General features: G+C 38.7%; 1 protein-coding gene across 16 annotated transcripts in view; it reads left to right on the top strand.

Moving 5' to 3' along the window:
* Positions 1-22,102, top strand: part of ERC1 (ELKS/RAB6-interacting/CAST family member 1) — a 545,691-nt gene that overhangs the window by 170,447 nt on the left and 353,142 nt on the right. For all 16 annotated transcript variants that reach the window (XM_033223291.1, XM_033223290.1, XM_033223296.1 and 13 more), the window contains 4 exons: positions 9,481-9,618; positions 10,878-11,018; positions 12,558-12,698; positions 19,421-19,614. In XM_033223291.1, coding sequence (XP_033079182.1) covers positions 9,481-9,618; positions 10,878-11,018; positions 12,558-12,698; positions 19,421-19,614 — 614 coding nt within the window. The remainder of the gene's footprint in view (positions 1-9,480; positions 9,619-10,877; positions 11,019-12,557; positions 12,699-19,420; positions 19,615-22,102) is intronic.

Here is a 22,102-nt window from a genome sequence, read left to right as displayed (position 1 = left end):
ACTAGATATAAAAAGAAGGGTTTGAGCTACTTTCCATAATTATCTACCAGGCAGATCTTGACTGGCAGTGACCTTTGGTCTTACCAGCTTTTGTGTCGTTTTATCCGGTTGTTCTAATGCAAGAGGCCCATAGTTCCATGATCTGTACCATGAACAAATCTGCCAAGGAACTTTCTTTCCTACCAGCAATTAATAAAATCTGCCTGGAGCAGTGGACTCTGAAAAGCTATTTTCTTAAGGCCTATGCCATTCCTGTATAATTAAATTTGAATAGTTTTAAAGATAAAATATGGTAGTATTCTGGTGAAGTTTATTACTTTTCAAATGTTCTCGTCTTCCTTATAAGAACATTGTTATATTTTATAGTCGAAAGACATGTTAATGGTCTTTTGTTTTATAGTTAAAGTGATGAGAAAGATTAAGCAAATTGCTCAGTGCCACGTAGCTAGTCACTTACTACAATAATTCACTCCATAATCCGTACTATGAGAGAACAGCACAACTGAGAGGGAAACCCAACCAAGGAAAGATTAGTGGTGCCTGACGACATCTTTGCTGGGCTTATTGAGGACCATGAGCAGTAATTGAGAATACTGATATGAAAACTTTTAAAAACCCAAATCGAATTTAAAACATTGCTTAGAGTTTCTTATGGTTTTGTCAGTCTTGTAGCTTCTCATCACTGGAAACAAGTGGAGAAGCAAAATTTAGATGTCAACATAATAGTCTGGGCAAGACCTTTTTTTTTTTTTTTTTTTTTGGTAAATTATAGTTTTGCCTTGTTTGTATATTTTGTTTGAGTGTCTGATGGTGGACAAACTGTTGACTAGAAATCAGGGGACTTAGAACCTGAAAAGGAAAAATTCACTATTAATTACTATAGATCCCTCTTTGCCAACTGATTATGACCAGTTCATCCAGACTGTATTTCTGCCATCAATACCAAAAGGTATTATTAACCGAGAAAGTAAAGGTCAGAGCCTTTTCGAATAACTGACTTCATACAGTAAATTTGATGCTGATGGCTACTTCAAAGAACTGTGGAGGCACCCTCAGAAATGTTCCTTTAAATGATATTTAAAGTGAACCAGGGGATTGCAAGAAGTGTGTCTGAGCTGTCTTGTCCACAGAACTGTGTCCTAGAGGATGTCTCTTCTGCATTTACCCGGTGATTTGGGCCTCAAAGGCAGAGTAATCAGTTCCACTTGACTGGAAATAAATCACCCACACTGAAACATGATAGCTCCTGACAACTGGGCAGTGCTGATAAAAGCCAAAACAAAAGATGTCAATAAATCTGTGCCAGTGTGGAATTAGTATGCAGATTTGATGAATTCACTATGTAGCATTGCAGTCAGCATTAGACTTCCTCTGATTTCATCAGTTTTTCTTTCTTGTTAAAATGAAAATTGTATGAGGACAAGAAAGCCTGTATATAAAGTAACTATTTTATTTCTGTTTCTTTCCACCCTAGTAAACAAAACTGTACCATGATTACAGAGGTCATTTTTAAGGAATAATGTCGTCTTTCTCCAAACAGTTAATTTAAAAATGTTTCTTCCTTGGGCTGGGTACAGTGACTCACATCTGTAATCCCAGTGCTTTGAGAGGGCACGGTGGGAGGATCACTTGATGCCAGGAGTTTGAGAACAGCCTGGGCAATGTTGCAATACTTCGTCTCTACAAAAATTAACTATTGGCTGGGTGTGGTGGCATGCATGTGTAGTCTCTGCTACTCTGGAGGCTGAGACGGGAGGATTACTGGAGCTCAGGAGTTCGAGGATGCAGTGAGCAACAATTATACTGTCACACCTCAGCCTTGGTGACGGAGCAACACCTGTCTCAAAAACAGAACAGACAAATAGGTATTCCTTGAGTTTACTACTCAGTGATAATTATCTCTGATGGTAAACTGTATATATAAACCTGTTTGATATCACCCCCCTTCTGTTATCATTGAGGGCCCAGATGTGTGGAATAAATGCCAGTTCCTTTGATCGCTACGAAATTTTGCTTGTACAGAAATTGAATACATGCTAATGGTAGTGATTTCTTTCTATGTCAGGGAGAGTTTATACAAAAAAACCCCATGGGATTATAAAATGTATTCTTTTCTGTAACAGTTATTTTATTAATTTTCAATTTTAAAACTAATTTGTGTAGCAGAAGAAAAACCTTTTAAATGTTTTATTAGCAAGTCCTCCTTGGTCTATCTGTCTGTAAATAAACTAGCTTCCTTTAGCCTTGAAAGTGAGGCTAAACAGATTATTTTAATCACATCGTGGTCCTGAAATCCTTATGTCAGGTATCTTTGGCTCTGCCCACCAGCTTTGCTGTTTCATCCATGAAGGATGTACTTTTCCATTTGCAGTGGTTTGGTACCTCATTCTTTGGGGGTTCGTTTATTCTTTGCTTCAGTAGGGGGTACATTTTAAATACATGATTGTAGTAATGATATACTATATGAATGAACACTATAATCATAAGATCATTTATGGAAAGATGCTTTATGTGATTACTTTTTCAGTTTTTCACCATAGAACGTATTATTTATAGGGTGGTAATTAAGAGTAGATTCGGGAGCTAGGTTGCCTAGTGATTTTCTCATAGTCCTGTAGTGATGCTTCAATCGTTATTACATATAAAGTCCTTACACCAGTACCTGGCACGTGTTTAAGTGTTGGCTGCTCCTGTGATCTGCCTCCACACCGCCACTGTTATCATTGTTGTTCTTGTTATTGTTTTCTAGGGATTCTGTGGTTTATAGTCCTAAACCATGGAGACTTTTTAAAAACTGGATATACCGAGCATATTAAAGGGGTATTTTTCCGCTAAACATGATTCTGAACAATCATTTTGATCTTTATATTCTAGTATGTGCATAATGGATCCAGTTTTTCTCTTGGCTGTTCAAAGCTTCTTATAAATCTTGTATTTCAGATCCTGTGGATTATTGAACTTAGTGTAGGATAGGATCTCTGCTGAATATTTTATAAAAATGGCATAATACATACTGAAATAATATGGTATGGGACTATCAGAGTAAACAACATTTATAACCTCAGCTTTAGCTTAGTGAAAAAGAAGAGAATCATGACAAGAATAATGTAACATTCATACTTCAGCTGGTTAGTGACTCATATCAACTGAGGTCCTTGATCACAAGGAAAGTGAGGATATGTCACAGGAGCCTTCAGTGGGGCTCAAATGTTATCCATCATGATGCTGGATAAATGGAAAGAGACGTATTTTTATAGACACACCCACCTCCCACCCCTTGTGTGCTTTGGGTTTGTTCAGTGCTTATACAGCTGGTTTGCACCCATCTGTGTCTATTTCAGATCTTCCTCACTGATGGCAACTTGCCCAGAGGAGGTCATCTTAGTGTCCACTCTTCTTTTTTCATTTTGTGAGATCCTTTCACTATGAATGTTTGTTTCTCTTCTTTTAGAAGTAAATAAGAGTCTAAGAATAGCCATCCCTTTTCACCTCTCTGACTAACAGTCTGTCTGTCTAGAGTGGGTAATTGAAAAAGAAAGTAGCTTGTCGAGAACTTGCTGATGGGATTTTACCTGGTTCAGCAGCTTCTGCACCTGAGTATATCAGCAGAAGTGTTTACTAGCAAAGAATAATGGGTTCCTTTAATAGTTTAATTACATATAAGGTATAAAAGTGAAATTGTTAACATTTTAATTCCTTAATTTCTCCCTAGATGCAGACGATGGAGTAGAAAGAAGGGTATTATCCTTATTATGTATGTAAGAGGTGTTTGTATATTAGGTAGGCTCATAAAACCAATCTGTCTTCTTGTAAAACTTGGTTGGTTCTGTGAAATTTCATTTTAAATAATGTTTCTTGTATTGTCCTTTCTTGACAAGAAAGTCTAATCAACAGCATGGCCGTAGCTTTTCTTTGTGTAAGACCTATATGTTAGCAACTGGAATGACCTGCACAGCTGGTTAAACATGTAAACACCAAGGCATGGTGTTCTGTATATACAGGTATAGCTCGGAGACATTGCAGATTCAGTTCCCTACCACAATGAAATGAGTCATACACATTTTTTGGCTTCCCAGAGCATGTAAAAGTTATGTTTATACTATATTGTAGTTTATTAAGTATGCAATAGCGTTATATCTAAAAATGTGCGTAACTTAAAAATACTGTATTGCAAAATACGCTAATGATTTTCTGAGCCTTCAGCAAGTCGTAATATTGTTGCTGGTGGAGGGTCTTGCCTCTGTGTTGGTGGCTGCTGACTGATCAGGGTGGTCATTGCTGAAGGTTGGGGCAGCTGTGGCAATTTCTTAAAGACATCAATGAAGTTTGCTGCATCGATGGACTCGTCCTTTCAAGAAAGATTTCTCTGAATCATGCAGTGCTATTTGATAGCATTCTACCCACAGTAGAATTTCTTTCAAAATTAGAGTCAGTCCTCTCAACCCTTGACACTGCTTTATCAACGGAGTTTATTAATATTCTGCATATTTTGTTGTGATTTCAGCAATGTTCACAGCATCTTCACCAAGAGTAGATTCTGTCTCAAAAAAAAAAAAAAACCAACTCTTTTTACTCATTCAGAAGCAGCAGCTCCACAGCTGTTCAGTTTTTTTTTGGAGACAGAGTTTGCTATTGTTGCCCAGGCTGGAGTGCAATGGCTTGATCTTGATTCGCTGCAACCTGTGCCTCCTGGGTTCAAGTGATTCTTCTGCCTGAGCCTACCGAGTAGCTGGGGTTACAGGCGCCCACCACCATGCCTGGCTAACTTTTTGTATTTTTAGTAGAGATGGGGTTTCTCCATGTTGGCCAGGCTGGTCTTGAACTCCTGAGCTCGAGTGATCTGCCTGCCTCGGCCTCCCAAAGTGCTGGGATTACAGGTGTGAGCCACCATGCCTGGCCCATCTGTTCAAATATTATCATGAGGTTGCAGCAGTTCAGTCACAGCTTCAGGCTCCACTTCTAATTCTGGTTCTCTTGCTATTTCCACATCTTTAGTGACTAATTCTACTGAAGTCTTGAGTCTGTCAGAGTTACCCCAACTTCTTCTGATCTCCTGTTAATGTTGATATTTTGACCTCCCCTTAGGAATCACAAATGTTCTTAATGACATCAGGAATGGTGAATCCTTTCCAAAAAGTTTTCAATTTACTTTGCCCAGATCCATCAGAGGAATCACCAACTATGGCCTTACAAAATATGTTTCTTAAATAGTAAGACTAGAAATCAGAATGACTCCTTGATCCATGAGTTGCAGAATGGATGTTGTATTAGCAGGCATAGGAAAAGCATGAATCTCCTTGTACCTCTCTGTCAGAGCTCTTGGGTGACCAGATGCGTTGTTGATGAGCAGTAATATTTTGAAAGGAATCTTTTTTTTCTGAGCAGTAGGTCTCCACAGTGGGTTTAATACACCAAGTACACCATGTTGTAAACAGATGGGCTTTGATCCAGGCTTCATTGTTCCTTTATAAAGCATAGGCAGAGCAGATTTGCCATAATTCTTAAGGGCCATAGGATTTTCAGAATGATAAATGAACATTGGCCTCAGTTTTCAGTCACCAGCTGCATTATCCCCTAACAAGAGAGTCATCCTCTTCTTTGAAGCTTTGTTTTCTTTGTTGTTGTTTTTTTTTTCTTTTTGAGACAGAGTCTCGCTTCGTTGCCCAGGCTGGAGTGCAGTGGCATGAACTTGGCTCACTGCAGCCTCTGCCTTTTGGGTTCAAAGTTCTCCCGTCTCAGCCTCCTGAGTAGCTGGGATTACAGGCATGGGCCACCACACCCGGCTAATGTTTGAAGCTTTGAAGCCAGACATTGACTTATCCTCTCTAGCTATGAAAGTTCTAGATGGCATCTTTTGCCAATAAAAGGCTGTTTCATCTATTAGGTTGGTGCAAAAGTAATTTCAATGGCAAAATCTGCAATTACTTTTGCACCAACCAAATGCATTGAAAGTCCATTGTTGAGGCTACCTTCATTGATTATCCTAGCTAGACCTGGATAAGGTGCTGCAGCTTCTCCATCAGCACGTGCTGTTTTACTTTACACTTTTAGATTATGGAGAGGGCTTCTTTCCTTAAACCTCATGAACCAGCCTCTGCTAGCTTGAAACTTTTCTCCTTTAGCTTCTTCACCTCTCTCAGTCTTCATTGAAATGAAGAGAGTTAGGGCCTTGCTCTCCATTAGGCGTTGGCTTGAGGAATGCTGTGGCTGGTTTGATCCTGTATCCAAACCAGTCAACTTTTCCCGTATCAGCAATAAGGTTGATTTGTTTTTTGTGTGTTCACTGGAGTGGCACTTTTGATTTCCTTCAGTGACTTGACTGTTTGGTTCCAGAGGCCTAGCTTTCAGCCTGCCTTGGCTTTTGACATGCCTTCCTCACTAAGCTTAATCTTTTTTACTTTTCAAACTCTGCTTGTAGCATTTGACTTAATCATTTCCAAATTTTGACTAGAAGTGAGAGATGTGCGACTTCTCCTTCCACTTGACTATTTAGAGAGCATTGTTGGGTTATGAACTGGCCTAATTTCAATGTAGTTGTGTTTTCAGGGATAGGAAGGCTGACACAGAGGGAGAGAGAAGAGGGAATGATTGATCAGTGGAACAGTCAGAACACATGCAACGTTTCTTAATTTCACCATCTCATACAGGCAGAGTTCATGGCACCCCAAATAAATCACAATAGTATCAAAGATCACTGATCACAGATCACCATAATAGATACAGTAATAATGAAAAATATTGCAGGAATTACCAAAATGTGACAGAGATACCAAGTTAGAATGCTGTTGAAAAGTAGCGCTGATAGACTTGCTTGACGCAGGGTTGCCACGAACCTTCAGTTAGTAAAAAACCAGTATCTGTGAAGAGCAGTAAAGCAAAGCATAAGAAATGAAGGTATACCCGTATATAGAGTACTGAATTTTTGAGTGGCAAAATTCTCTTTAATGGTTATGAGTTTCCGTAAGTGTTGATCCAGATGAGATTTCAATAGTAGTATCTGACTAAATCAAGGGAAGACTACTGCTTTCCATCTGGGATGAACTCAATTCTTATAATAGGCTTTGGTCTCTTATTGGGCAATTCAGTGGTTCACCCACATGATTATCTCTTTGTTAACAAGTGAAATGTAAGCTTCAGCATATCCATGCACCCTATTCTAAACTTACCAAATCTGTTTCTTAGCTTTTTTGTTCTGCCTGTCAAGTCCTTCTTGACTCTAGAGAGGTAGCTTAAAGAGCTTGTACTAAATTTATTAATGTAAGAAACTACCTGACAATTGGATCCAGGATTGTTTTGTAATTCCGTTCTTGGCAAGAGTTTTTGTGAATCCCTAAATACAGTTTATGAAAGTCCAAACTTATATTTTATTCATTTATTGATTAATGTTTGCTACGATGTGAGATGTACCGTATAGGAAGGTACAAAACAGATGGAGGGGCAGGATCCATGTCTACTTGTGGAGGCATGTATAAAACAAAGAATTACATATGGCTACATACATTGATCAGTGCTATAATGATTGATAGATGGAGGAATGGAGATGTGTGATCATTATATAGATACATGGAAGAATGGAGGAGTGTGTATTTATACGTAATGTATACATGTATATGTATCATTAATGGGGTACAGACAATGATCAAGTTTTTCTCGTGGGGGTGAGGACAACAAGCTATTCCTAGAGGAGATAATGTTTATCTTGCATTTTGAAAACCAGGTAGAAAAATCAGGTAGTTCTAGTATCAGCTCAAGAGGAGACGGTGATCATGTTCTCCTGCTTCATTTTTCTCCATAGAACTTACCTCTGCCCTACGCTGTATTGATTCATTCATTTCTTCAGTCACTCCCTCCCTCCTTCCATCATTCGTTTATCTGCCTTACTAGAATGTAAGCTCCGTGAAGGCAGGAATTTGGTCTGTTTTCATTGCTCTGTTTCCTCAGCAACTGGAAAAGTGCCTGATCTATGGCAGGACTTTGAACTTGTGTGTATATAGTGAATGAATGAACTTTGTGAGTAATTGGTTTATTTATAATTTTCCTTTAGCTTATTAAGGATAGCTCCTCAGAATTTCCTTATAGTTTTGCTTGATTTTTTTTATTATACTTGAATAATAATTTCTGGCCAGGCACGGTGGCTCAAGCCTGTAATCCCAGCACTTTGGGAGGCCGAGACGGGCGGATCACGAGGTCAGGAGTTCGAGACCCTCCTGGCTAACACGGTGAAACCCCGTCTCTACTAAAAAATACAAAAAACTAGCCGGGCGAGGTGGCGGCGCCTGTAGTCCCAGCTACTCGGGAGGCTGAGGCAGGAGAATGGCGTGAACCCGGGAGGCGGGGCTTGCAGTGAGCTGAGATCCGGCCACTGCACTCCAGCCTGGACGACAGAGCGAGACTCCGTCTCAAAAAAAAAAAAAAATAATAATAATAATAATAATAATTTTTTATTGTACTTGAGTACGTGCTGCTTGTTGTGCTTGAGTGATAACGCGCTATTTCCACAATGTTATCTCATGGTATGTTTAGTCCCCATAATCTTGCCTGAACTGATACAAACGCTAATGGTTTTCTATGTCTATATGCGAAGTCCTCTTAAATTTTCGTTGACAGAATGGGTCGGGTCCTTGCATGCTGACACTGCCAACACTGGCACTGTTATTTATTTAAAGTACAGAATTGGCCAGACCATTTCTGTGCTTAAAAATCTCTAATGGCTTCCCTCTCTCTGGAATAAAGTCTGGGCTCCTTAGCTTGGTACACAAGCTCTTCTATAGCTTGGCTTCAGCTGTGTAATGATGCATTTTCTTACCATCTCATAGTGGAATAAAAATGAGCCTATTCATTTTTCTTCATATCCGTAGTGTCCGGCATGTAATAAATAATTCAACAAATGTTTTTTGAGTAAATGAGCGCATATAAGTGTATATGAATGAATGGCCACAAAAACGTTTGCTGCTTAGATAAAAGATGATATAAAACTGACATAACACTAGCCTTTAAGAACAGCCTTTTCTTTATATAGCTGATTTGTCTTTCTCGCTGTTTAGCTGCTCTATTCTCTGTCCTCCCTTTATTCTTTGTCAAGGAATCCCTCTTGGCATTTACAATGTCATATTAGAAGTAATTCTAGTCCTCATAGCTTTCCTCTCTACATGGCCATCTCTATACTGGATCTTTTCTGCTAGCTACTTTTCTTATTTTGTTAGGGATTTGTGTATATGTGTGTGAGTGCGTGCGTGTGTGTGTGTGTGTGTCCATACACGGGTGTACCTTTTTTTTTTTTTGGCCTACAAATTCCTACAAATTCAATTTGCCTACAAATTTAAGGTTTTGCATGTAATTCTGAAACTCTTAGGATTAAATGATTTCTACAGAACGCACACACACAGACAACCCTGAACTGTTTTCAAATTGAAACGATTTTGATTGTGCTGCTGTGTTTTTATAAATGTCCTCTCTTTTCCCTTAAATATGTGCATTTAGATTGAAAATCTTCAAGAGCAGCTTAGAGATAAGGAAAAGCAGATGAGCAGCTTGAAAGAACGGGTCAAATCCTTGCAGGCTGACACCACCAACACTGACACTGCCTTGACAACTTTGGAGGAGGCCCTTGCAGAGAAAGTGAGTGACTGGCCCCGACTCCACACACGTTTTCTGCGTTCTCATTAATCTACGACTGGATGTAGAATACAAAAGAAATCCCTGTGGGCAAAAGGGAAAAGAACTGCTGTGTGCTGTTGCTGACATACGTAGTGTGAAGGGAAATTTTTTTTTTTTTTTAAGAGTCTCACTCTGTGCCCAGGCTGGAGGGCAGTGGTGTGATCTTGTCTCACTGCAAATTCCACCTCCCAGTTTCAAGCGATTGTCCTGCCTCAGCCTCCCAAGTAGCTGGGATTACAAGCATGAGCCACTATGCCCAACTAATCTTTTGTGTTTTCTGTAGAGATGGGGTTTTGCCATGTTGGCCAGACTGGTTTTGAACTCCTGACCTCAAGTGATCCACCCATCTCAGCCTCCCAAAGTGTTGGGATTACAGGCATGAGTCCCTGCACTTGGCCAAATTGCTCTCATTTTCAAACTTCTTGAGTATCTGTTGACAGAAAGTTCTGATGATTTCTCTTTTCTTTACCTTCCTTTATATTTTAAACTCAATGTATCAGCATCTTTCCCATTCCCCCTTTTTGGTGTGTGAGTTGTGAGTTGTTTCCATTGCCTTGTAGGCGACATGTGAATAATATATACAGAAGGAATATTTGCTAGTTATTGCCCTTAGGGTGTATATGTAAGCTTTTAGTTACCTGGAAATTGAATAAACGGAAATATTCCAAAAGAATACTTTAGTGGTATCAAATACCAGTTGAGATTATAAGAAAAGAAACCTTGGGATTGAAATGAATAAAGCTACATCCTTGTTATGGCAAGATGAATAAGAAGGATGAATTATTTAGAAAGTGTGTTCTGGCTAGGCACGATGGCTCATGTCTGTAATCTCAGCACTTTGGGAGGCCAGGGCGGGCGGATCACCTGAGGTCACAAGTTCGAGACCAGCCTGACCAACATGGAGAAACCCTGTCTCTACTAAAAATACAAAATTAGCCAGGTGTGGTGGTGCGCTACTTGGGAGGCTGAAGCAGGAGAATCACTTGAACCCGGGAGGCGGAGGTTGCAGTGAGCCGAGATCATGCCATTGCACTCCAGCCTGGGCAACAAGAGCGAAACTCTGTCTCAAAAAAAAAAAGCAAAAAAAAAAAAGGTGGATTCTTTAAAAACTTACCGTTATCTTTTGAACATAGAAATTTGAAATTTTATCAGCTAAAAGAATTACAGTCATATAAGTGCAAAAGGGAATTTCCTCACATGTTGATATATTCTCTCATCAGGAGCGGACAATTGAACGCTTAAAGGAGCAGAGGGACAGAGATGAGCGAGAGAAGCAAGAGGAAATTGATAACTACAAAAAGGATCTTAAAGACTTGAAGGAAAAAGTCAGCCTATTGCAAGGCGACCTTTCAGAGAAAGAGGTTAAGCTCACCAAAATGGAATTAGTTTGTTTGCTTAATCATTGCACGTGTCTGTATGTTATTCGTGTTTTCATAATGCATGTACAAAAGTATTCGATGGAAAATTTTCTTAATGTTCTTTTAGCAGGCTTTTTGTGAATACCTTAAGGAATATTTCAGAAAGCTTTGCAGAGACATAGTGGATTAGTTCATTCATTTTCTAAGTGTTACTCACTATGTTTTATGTTGGTTTTTTACTTACTAATATTTTTATAGACCTAAAGTAACTGAAGCTCAGATACATTTGGAGAAATAGTGTGCTAAAGATAAGAAAGTTGACAGATAGGAATATGCAAAAGAAGGAAATTTCATGTATAAGAGCTATTAAAGGACACAACAGCTATCAAATTGGGCGATTTAATCTACTTGGATCTTGCTTTTGGCGAATCCTGTTAATATGACCTAAAGAGCAAAGATGCCTCATGCTGTGTAATCAGAAGATGATAATGCATGAGCTTTAGCATCTTTCTGTGGATTTTCTTTCTAATACCTTTAGGAAATGTTATGGAAGTTTAAATTCCTAATAGAATTTTTCTTTTAATAGGGAAAAATGTGATTTATTTTTTTTTTTCTTTTAAGAGATAGCATCTCACTCTGTTGCCCAGGCTGGAGTGCAGTGGCATTATCATAGCTCACTGCAGTCTTGAACTCCTGGGCCCAAGGGATCTTCCTATTTCAGTCTTCCAAGTAGCTGGGACTATATGTGTGCACTACCATGCCCAGCTAAGGTAAAAAAATTTTTTTTTGGCCGGGCGCGGTGGCTCAAGCCTGTAATCCCAGCACTTTGGGAGGCCGAGACGGGCAGATCACGAGGTCAGGAGATCGAGACCATCCTGGCTAACACGGTGAAACCCCGTCTCTTCTAAAAAATACAAAAAAAAACTAGCTGGGCGTGGTGGCGGGCGCCTGTAGTCCCAGCTACTCGGGAGGCTGAGGCAGGAGAATGGCGTAAACCCAGGAGGCGGAGCTTGCAGTGAGCTGAGATCCGGCCACTGCACTCCAGCCTGGGCGACAGAGCAAAACTCCGTCTCAAAAAAAAAAAAAAAATTTTTTTTTGTGAAGACAGAGTCTTGCTCTGTCGCCCAGGCTGGTCTTGAACTCCTGGCCTTAAGTGATCCCCCTGCCTCAGCCTCCCAAAATGCTGGGATTACAGGTATCTGGCTGAAAAATGTTTTTCGTTTAAGTTAATGTAGCTACTGAGGTTTGACTACTTACATTCACAAAACTTGATCTACTTTGGTTTATTTTGTAGAATGGGTATGTATTGACAGAACTCTTTAAATCACTGTTCAATTGGTATTTCTTGAGAATCCATCTTATTTGTTAAGAGTTGAAAGCTAGAGCTAATATTGTTTTATATTTCATGATGAATTTCCTTGAAATTGAAATATGTCAGCATTTGGTAATGGAAGGAAATTACAGCTACCACGATAAATTTAAAATTTTAAATCTCTATTTTGTTTATAGTTATTTATTCTAGATGTGTGTTGCTTCTTTTAGGCTTCACTTCTGGATCTGAAAGAGCATGCTTCTTCTCTGGCATCCTCAGGACTGAAAAAGGACTCACGGCTTAAGACACTAGAGATTGCTTTGGAGCAGAAGAAGGAGGAGTGTGTGAAAATGGAATCACAATTGAAAAAGGTTAAAGAAAATTTTTCACATTTTTTTTTGCTTTGCTTTAAATAAGAGCATAGCCTTAGCATGTTTATATGAAATAATTTACCAATGGAGTAATAATCCCCCAAACTTTAAAATACCATGTATACCTGAATTAATTATCTTAGCATTTTTATCCTACTTTATTTTATTCAAGATAATCCCCCAAGTCTTTGAAAATTGACAGTTCAGAGAAAGATTAAAATATGCAGCTCCCTCGTGGGTAAAATATGAGACCACAGTGTAAAAATCTCAGTTACCTGATATTTTTCTTCCATTAGAATCAGACTTCTGCCAGGTGCGGTGACTCGTGCCTGTAATTCCAGCTACTTGGGAGGTTGAGGTGGGAGGATTACTTCATGTCAGGAGTTGGACACCAGCCTGTGCCACAGAGTGAGACCCCTTCTCGTAAAAACAGAAAAAACGGTGGCTCATGCCTGTAATCCTGCACTTTGGGAGGCCGAGGCGGGCAGATCATGAGGTCAGGAGTTTGAGACCAGCCTGACCAACATGGCAAAACCCCGTCTCTACTAAAAACACAAAAAAAATTAGCCAGGCGTGGTGGTGCGGGCCTGTAATCCCAGCTATTCAGGAGGCCGAGGCAAGAGAATCGCTTGAACCCAGGAGGCGGAGGTTGCATTGAGCCGAGATCACACCACTGCATTCCAGCCTGGGCGACAGAGCAAGACTCCATCTCACATACACAAAAAAGAAGACTAAGTGAGAGCTTTTTTTCTGATTTAACCTATGTAGTAAGATCTGAGACTCAGAACAATTGTTAAATATCCTGTTTCAGATTTTATCTCATTTTGGAGAATGTTAATTTCCTAGCATTTTTTTTAAAAGACAGGGCACATGTTGTCAGAAAGTTTTTTTTATTTGTTATACTTTTAATTTTTCATAGCAGCTTATGAGGCCTAGAATTTTGTTATCTTCACCTTCTACATTAGGGTCTATTTTTTGGTTTACAGCTTATATGTAGATTTACATGAAGGACTATTTGGCATATTTTCTTGGAAACTATTACTGGTGTATTATTAGTGTTGTAATTTACATTTATTCAAAAGCCTGTGCTTATCATTGAAATTTTTAAAGTAGATTTCTTCGCTGTTTTGTTTGGAGTGGGAAATGACTGGTCTTGAGGTAATGATAATTGAAGTCATTTTTGACCTATTTATAGCTTAAGAATTGATATCCTGTATCTGAATATTGGCATTCCATGTCTTCAGTATGAGATAATGTCCTCAGAATTTATTAAGGAAAGGATTGAAACTCAGCTTTTGAGATACCAGATTTTTTTTTGTCTTTTTTTCTTTGTTTTTTGGAGACAGGATTTTGCTCTGTCGTCCAGGCTGGAGTACAGTAGCATAATCATAGTTTTCTGTGATTTCAAACTTCTGGGTTTAAGTGATCTTCCTGCCTCATCTTCCCGAAGAGCTGGGACAACAGACCCATGCCACAACACCTGGCTAAGTTAATTTTGAGACAGAGTCTCACTCTGTCACCCAGGCTGGAGTGCGGTGGCGTCATCTCGTCTCACTGCAACCTCTGCCTCCCGGACTCAGGTGATTCTCCTGCCTCAGCCTCCATAGTAGCTGGGTTTATAGGCGTGTGCCACCGCGCCCAGCTAATTTTTGTATTTTTAGTAGAGACAGGGTTTCACCTTGTTGACCAGGCAAGTCTTGAACTCCTGAGCTCATGATCCACCCGCCTTGGCCTCCCAAAGTGCTGTGATTACAGGCGTGAGCCACCACACTCGGCCTTTTGTTTTTTTTTAAATAGAGGGATCTTGCCATGTTGCCTAGGCTGGTCTCAAACCCCTGCCTCAAGAGATCCTTCCGCCATGGCCTCCCAAATTGCTGGGAGCAAGACCACTATGCTCAGCCTTGAGTTATCAGAATTTTTAAAATGCTTAATTCTTTTTTTTCCTTGTAGGGTGAAATATTTATTTCTATACTCTGATTTTTGTTGTTGAAGCTTTTAAAAAAATTTTTTAACCATTAATTTTCTTTCCCTTGATTATCCTACTCTTAAAACCATTTTCTCTACTTTTCTGTCTCCTTTTCTCCCTGATGCTTCTTACTGTCTTCAGCGTCCTGTAATAGTGTGGGGCCTCTCATCCGAGCCAGTGAGTGGCCTCGCCAAGTGTTGCCATAAAGTCCCAGTTGATAGTTTTTTTCTGGCTTTTATGTGAATGACATTTTTATCACCCTGTAGATAAATGAATATACTTAACCTTCTCATCTCTCCCTTCCCGAAATAGGAACTCGAGGTTTTTTGTTTTTTTTTAATGATTCCTCTCTGAAGTATATTGAGATGACTACAAAATAGAAAAGGTTCTCTAAGACAACATTTTTTCTCATACTTTGGAAAGTGTTTGCGTTTCTGCTGCTTTTGCTTTGTTCTGTTCCTAGTGAGTTAATTCATTCAGGACTGCTTCTCATTGCTTTTATTTCCACCCTGTTGTAGCTTTTAGCCACACCAGTTTAGGGTACAGTTTTGCTAACGCATTAAATCATATATCTGCCAATAGAGTCTTTTATAAAGGCCATGCTTAGTAACTGAATTTTGACAACTGATGAAACCTGAAACAAAAGAAGGTGGTAGAAGACTTAATCTTGAAAGTACCTCTGTTGCTTTCACAAAGCATTGAAGAAAATTTACATGAACATTTCTCTTTTACCCAAAAGTACTTTGAATCAGAGCTTTCCTAAGTATGGATGTTTACCCCTTTAATAGTTTTTGAAACCATTTTAAGGGACTGAATATGTTTTGTTGTTTATTGAATAAGGAAAAAAACTTGTCTTAGTCTTTACTTTCTCATTAAATAGCTTATGTGGTGAAAATGTTGATTTCTATGGGAATATGATTATCTGCATGGTTTTGCAACCTTACATGTTTTACTGTAACATGTATGAAATACGAAAGAACAAAATCTGCCTCCGGTGTGTGAGTACTGAGGTTTTAATAATGTTAAAGGTAGGTATTTTTCAGGAGAACAAGGCCTGTGGATGGAGAGCTTAACCTTTAAGTCAGTATTTTAAGAAGGATTATTCACTGTTACGTCAGCTTCTCTTGTCCAAAGGTGACATTTTATACAAATATTGTTATTTCACTAAAGTTTGTAGCTTTTGCTTCTGAATCTTCTTGACCTTTTCACATTCTAAAAGCAAGGTGTAGAGATGATCTGCATTTTTAAAGCATAGGTTAACGTGTAGTTAGAACTCAATGGGTAAGAAAGGGGAGAAGAAAGTGAAGCCATGAAATTAAACACCTTCATCCAGAAAAATGCCTTTCATACTGATACCATGATAAGTGACTCTATGGACAGAAGAAATACTTACATCTCGAATTCAATGTCATATTCCACAATTTAGAGAACCATTTTATTTTTATTTATTTTTGTGACAGAGTCTCACTCTTGCCCAGGCTGGAGTGCAGTAGCACAATCTGGACTCACTGCAGCCTCCACCTCCCAGGTTCAAGCAATTCTCGTGCCACAGCCTCCCAGGTAGCTGGGATTACAGGTGTGCACCACCACCCCTGGCTAATTTTTGTATTTTTTCGTGGAGACGGGGTTTTGCCATGTTGGCCAGACTGGTCTCAAACTCCTGGCCTCAGGTGATCCACCCACCTTGGCCTCCCAAAGTGGTGGGGTGACAGGCGTGAGCCACTGCACTTGGCTTAGAAGTCCATTTTAAAGGGATGTTTATAACACTGATTTGAAAAATAATGCCTTTTTTGGAGTTTGTATTGTAATTTATGAAGTTGTAAAGATCATTAAGGTGGTTTAAAATTCTTAGAATTTTATTTTAAAGTACAAATTAACTCAACAAGAGTTTAGATGTAAACTACTCTGATACAGAATTTGTTGTCATAAGGGAAGGGGAAAGTTTATAGTACCTTTTTTTTTTCTAGCTTGATTTATTTTGTCTTTAAAGATTGTCATTTAGCATTCTTTTATTATCTTTATTGTTATTATTTTATTATTTTTTTGTAGAGGTGAGGTCCCACTATGTTACCCTGGCAGGTGCTGAACTTCTGGGCTCAAGGAATTCTCCCAGCTTAGCCTCCTGAAGTGCTGGGATTAGAGGCTGAACCACTGCACCTGGCCTCATTTGATATTCTTAATCATCTTCTGGCTACATTTAATCGTGCACTTATATTTAGTTACTGATTAATTTCTCTTCTTCCCAATCATTTTTCTTTTCCTACCGTTTAGACCTCGGGACTGTTTTAAATCAAATGGAAACTAGCCCACTGCTTTTGCATATTCATTTTTTCTACAAATAATTGAATTTTTACTCTGACAGTTACCACACTATGCACTGAGGATATATAGTGGTGGACAAGACAGACCTGTCCCTTGACTCATATAATTTATTGCCTCTGTCAGGAAGATAGACACTTAAGAAGGTAATTGTAGTAAATCACATGGTGTGAGGGAAGCTTATATCAAAGAGAACTAACCTAGGTCCAGGTCATGGAGTACCTCCTAACAGAAGTAACACTTTCTAAGCTGAGACCTCAAGTAAGGACTCGCTAGCATGTATGAGGGCCCAGAATGCTGATATGCAGTAGTTATATTTGTGGAGTTATAGTGAATAATTTAAATAAATTATTACAAATCAGAGTTATCTCAGTGACGTTAAATGGCAGCTGGCCCTCATATTTGTTTACACAGTCGTCTTTGTGCCCCTACATCAAGTTGCCTCCTATTGTCTATTCCATCACCATCTTTCTTTGTGGATACTAAGAGTTTTCTGTTACTTCTGCTTTTGTTTGCATCTTCAATCTCTTCCCCTTTGTTGTCCCCTCTCTTTATGTGTAATATGATCAGCTTTCTATTGAAATATCTCCTGATCTTGGTACTCCTTATACTCTTCTTTCCTCTCTCCTTCTCTATTAGATATGTTTTTTTTTTTTTTTTTTTTTTTTTGAGGCGGAGTCTCGCTCTGTCGCCCGGGCTGGAGCGCAGTGGCCGGATCTCAGCTCACTGCAATCTCCGCCTCCCGGGTTCACGCCATTCTCCTGCCTCAGCCTCCCGAGTAGCTGGGACTACAGGCGCCCGCCACCTCGCCCGGCTAGTTTTTTTGTATTTTTTTAGTAGAGACGGGGTTTCACCGTGTCAGCCAGGATGGTCTCGATCTCCTGACCTCGTGATCCGCCCGTCTCGGCCTCCCAAAGTGCTGGGATTACAGGCTTGAGCCACCGCGCCCGGCCTATTAGATATGTTTATAGCCTTCTCCCGCCCATGAAGGATTGACTGCTACAGGAAGTTCCCTCCTACAAATAACAACTCAAAAACAGAAACCATGTGAAACAACTGATTTTAGACATTGGGCAACATTCAGTGCAGAACAGTGATCTCTTCTTACCTTCCAAACTTACATGATTTTCGTTGCTGAAAATATACTTCATATGTAGATCAAGGTTAGGTGTTAGGGAAGCCTATATTTAAGACAGATAACAGATTTTTTCTACACGTGTGAAGCCTTAAACAAATAAACTTAGGAAATGACTTGTCTTAAAAGTATAGCTGTTACTTTCACCAAGCGTTTTAATACAATTTATATAAACGTTTCTCATTTACTTAAGGTACTTTGCTTGAGAGCTTTCTGAAATATTTGCTAAGAGTATGTATTTTCTCCTTTAATAGTTTTTCACACCATTTTAAGGGACTAAATATATTGTCTATTGAATAAGAAAAAATAAAACAGCTGTTGTCGTCTCATTAAATACGTTATACATACGTGGCTTTAGAGATTCCAGAAGACAATTAAGGACTTGAAAATTAGTTTGTAATTATTGAAACTGTTTTGTATTCCAGAATGCATTAATAATAATAGTTGACTTTTATAGGATCCTGAATAAAAATTTTTTTCTCAGATCTTAGTGTGATTCTTTTTAAAAAATTTTTTTTAAACAATTTTTTTTCCCAGTAGAAATGGGGCCTTGCCGTGTTGCCCAGGCTGGTCTTCAACTTGTGGCTGCAAGCAGTCCCCCTGCTTGGGCCTCTTATAGTGCTGGGATTACAGGCTCAAGCCACAGAGCCCATCCTTAAGTGCAGTTCTTGATTTCTGAATTCATTTGTTTGTCCCATGTTATTTTGTAAATTCTCTAGTCCGTGCATGAGGGAGGTACCTGTGTGATGGTAGCAGCTATTTTCTTAACCTAACTCACATTTTTATGGCATCACACTCACAGTATCTGTATGACTCTGGATACCCAAGGCCATGTGATTCACACGTGTTAGCTAAAGCAGCATATAGGAAATGGAAATGGAAGTTAGGGTCTAGTGGGAATTAGGTCTCTGCACTGGTCCGGCTGTACGATCAGCAGTGAGTCCCTGGTGTTGCCTTTTGATATTATCTTGGAGGGATCAATAACAACAGTCCAATGACTTGTTAGTTTGTCTCAGTAAACTCTGCAGCATCTTTTGGCTTATGATGATTTTTGATTTAATAATATTCAGAGATGTATTATTTAAAACAACTAATCTACTTGGAACCTAAGATAATTCTCCGTTTATTACTAATATTTGTGTATATAATACTTAAGCAGATAAAAACCTTATAAGTTGCAAACTAGCTGTTAGATATTTGATAATTCTGTACTTAAATTGGAATATAAATCATTTTTTGGGACATAGTTTGCCCATTGCCACCTGTGTGTATCTGATAGGATTGAAATGCTTTTCTTTGTAGGCGCATGAGGCAGCACTGGAAGCCAGAGCCAGTCCAGAGATGAGTGACCGTATACAGCACTTGGAGAGAGAGATCACCAGGTACAAAGATGAATCTAGCAAGGCCCAGGCAGAAGTTGATCGACTCTTAGAAATCTTGAAGGAGGTGGAAAACGAGAAGAATGACAAAGATAAGAAGATAGCTGAGTTGGAAAGGTAAGAAAGGGAAGCTGATTTGGACTCATGAGGTTAAAGTATGGTTTTAAAAGTATACTTCTGGGGACATACTTTTTCAGTATCTGACTCTGAATTTAGGTTCTTGAGTTCTTGCTGTTACTGTATTAGCTGCATTTTCTTCTAGGTCAGTGTACGTTCTTTGTTGCGGTATCTAAAAGGCAACATAGAATGGGAATAAACTGGGAAGCTATGAACTATAACATCACTGATTGGCAAAAGAGAAAGTATTCATTAATTTAAAATTAAAGTTTTTTTTTTTAACTGGCAAATCAAGAGAGGACAAATGTCTACTTTTTAATTTCTGTATGTAATGACCAAATGATCCTCAAGCATAAGGAGTTAATCTTTTATCACTGGTTTAGACCTTTGTTGTTGAGCTAACGCTCTCTTGGGCTATAAATTTTTAGACTTTTCACAATTTTTATTGTTGAAAAACAAACTGTTACTGCAGTGCATTAGATCAAAATTAGGAGGAGAGACACTTTGAGGACAATTTAGGAGCCACAAATGTGTTTTTTATGAAGCTGTCTCTGACTTGGAATTCTTCAAAATATTCTGTGTTTGAACAGATCTAGGCAGACAGGTCTCCTAGAATTTTTTTGGTGTGTTTTCTTATAATTTTATGCTAAAGGTCAAGCATTGTGCCTCTTGACCTCTTCTTTTACACCACATATTTAATACAAATTTAAAAGTATGCAGAAACAACTCTGCCAGTAGAACTTTATTGATCACGTATATTCTGAACAGCCAGAAAGACTGACAGTGACAGAACGGCGTCATTAATCGACTTGGCCTTTTGGGGACTGATCCTTAAGAATATAGTTTTTTCATGATCTTGAAGGCTGAGAAGTGTTAGAGTACTTCCATAAATTTTTTACTAAGTTTTAAAGTTTTGGGGTTAGTGGTAGACTTGATATTGTCCTCTGAAGTTATTTTTTCCTATTTTATAGTCATAGAATTTTAATTTTCAAGAAACCAAAACTATAAAGTCTAACCTTCACAGTACTGAAAGTGTAAATAACACGGACTGATTACCTGGTCACTTACTTCCTTTTATTTTGATATTAACTCTACTCATTTTGTTCAGTTCTGGATAAGACATATGGATAAAATTTTTTAAATCAGAATTTTAAAATTAAAATAGCCTCAAGATTAGATTATGTGCGTTTGTTATGTCTTCATTTTTATACTGTACCCTTCCCCGCAACACACACATGCATGCATGTGTATATACCCCCTCACCCCTTATGTACTTACATGAATGCATGCCTCTCTTTGCTTATGGAAAGGCCTGAAATCTGCAGCAGTACTGCATAGATATTAAAATGTGGTGCTTTTGATTGATTAGTGACTTCCCACTAAATATATTTCAGAAAAGAAATTCCTTGAATAAGTTTTATGGTTTAATTTCTTATTAGAAATCTACATTTGAAATTATTGCTTGCTATGCCAGGCAGCTTACTTGGAAACGTTTTTGATTCATTTTTGGCGCCAATATTGATTTTTGGGAGATGGATGTGAACTGAAGGAGAGTAAGAAATAGGACTAAGTCTGTATTTGATATCCAAAGCACACCAAATAGCAGCTTTTATTAGTCACTGTATTTCTCGCATTTTGAGAAAGAGTTGGAATGATCTACTCTTTCCACAGAATGTAACTCTTATAAAAGTTGGAAAAAGCACTGCACAGTTCTGTCCTCTGGCCCTATAGCATTATAATTTTGTTTTAGGATTTAACACAGTTTCTTGGCTACTGGAGAAAAAAAAAGAGGAAACAGCTTTCATAACTCAGCTTTTGCTACCAGCTTTGTAATTTGTTACTTGGTAACATAGTTTAAGATGTTGAATAAACAGTAGAATCATAGAATTTGTGAAAGTGATCTAGCATGGCATTTTATGGAAGAGGAAACCGAGGCCCAGAGAAGTTATTGCTGAAATGACACAGTGGTTGAGCCAGGGCTAATCGAATGGGGTTTGTAAATTCCAAATCCATTTTCTTTCTGTTCCGCCAGGGTTAGTATGTTCTTTTTGGACTTCCTGGCAACTGTGATTTGAAGGCTCCCTACACTTAGGTGATTTATTCTTTTACCCCGTCTGGACCCCAATGTCTTAAGTAGAAGTGGTTATATTTAGTATTATGGCTTGCTTACAAACTAAGGTAGATTGTAGTTTTCACTTATGGCCTTGCATGTGATTTGTATAGACTGAGCTCTGTTTATTTCAGGAGATAATCAGTGCATGCTTTGTCAAGCACAGTTGGGATGTACTATACCTCTTGTTCCCAGGTTTAGTACTGATTTGCATGCGTGTGGCCGCGGTGTTTCTTACTCGTCATTTGCTTCTTGTGTTGCCGTTTCGCTATTTCCTGTGTGTGTGTGTCTGGCTCCCTGTAATTTATCATTTGAGTTTCTTCATCTTTCTTTTTGTTTTATCGTGGTCCTATTCCACTGGGGTTGTTGGTGTCCGTG

Source organism: Trachypithecus francoisi, unplaced genomic scaffold (assembly GCF_009764315.1).
Source record: "Trachypithecus francoisi isolate TF-2019V2 unplaced genomic scaffold, Tfra_2.0 Lachesis_group11, whole genome shotgun sequence".
NCBI classification, from domain to species: Eukaryota; Metazoa; Chordata; class Mammalia; order Primates; family Cercopithecidae; genus Trachypithecus; species Trachypithecus francoisi.
The sequence above is the reverse complement of the archived record's forward strand: the minus strand, read 5'-3'. Positions and strand labels throughout refer to the sequence as shown.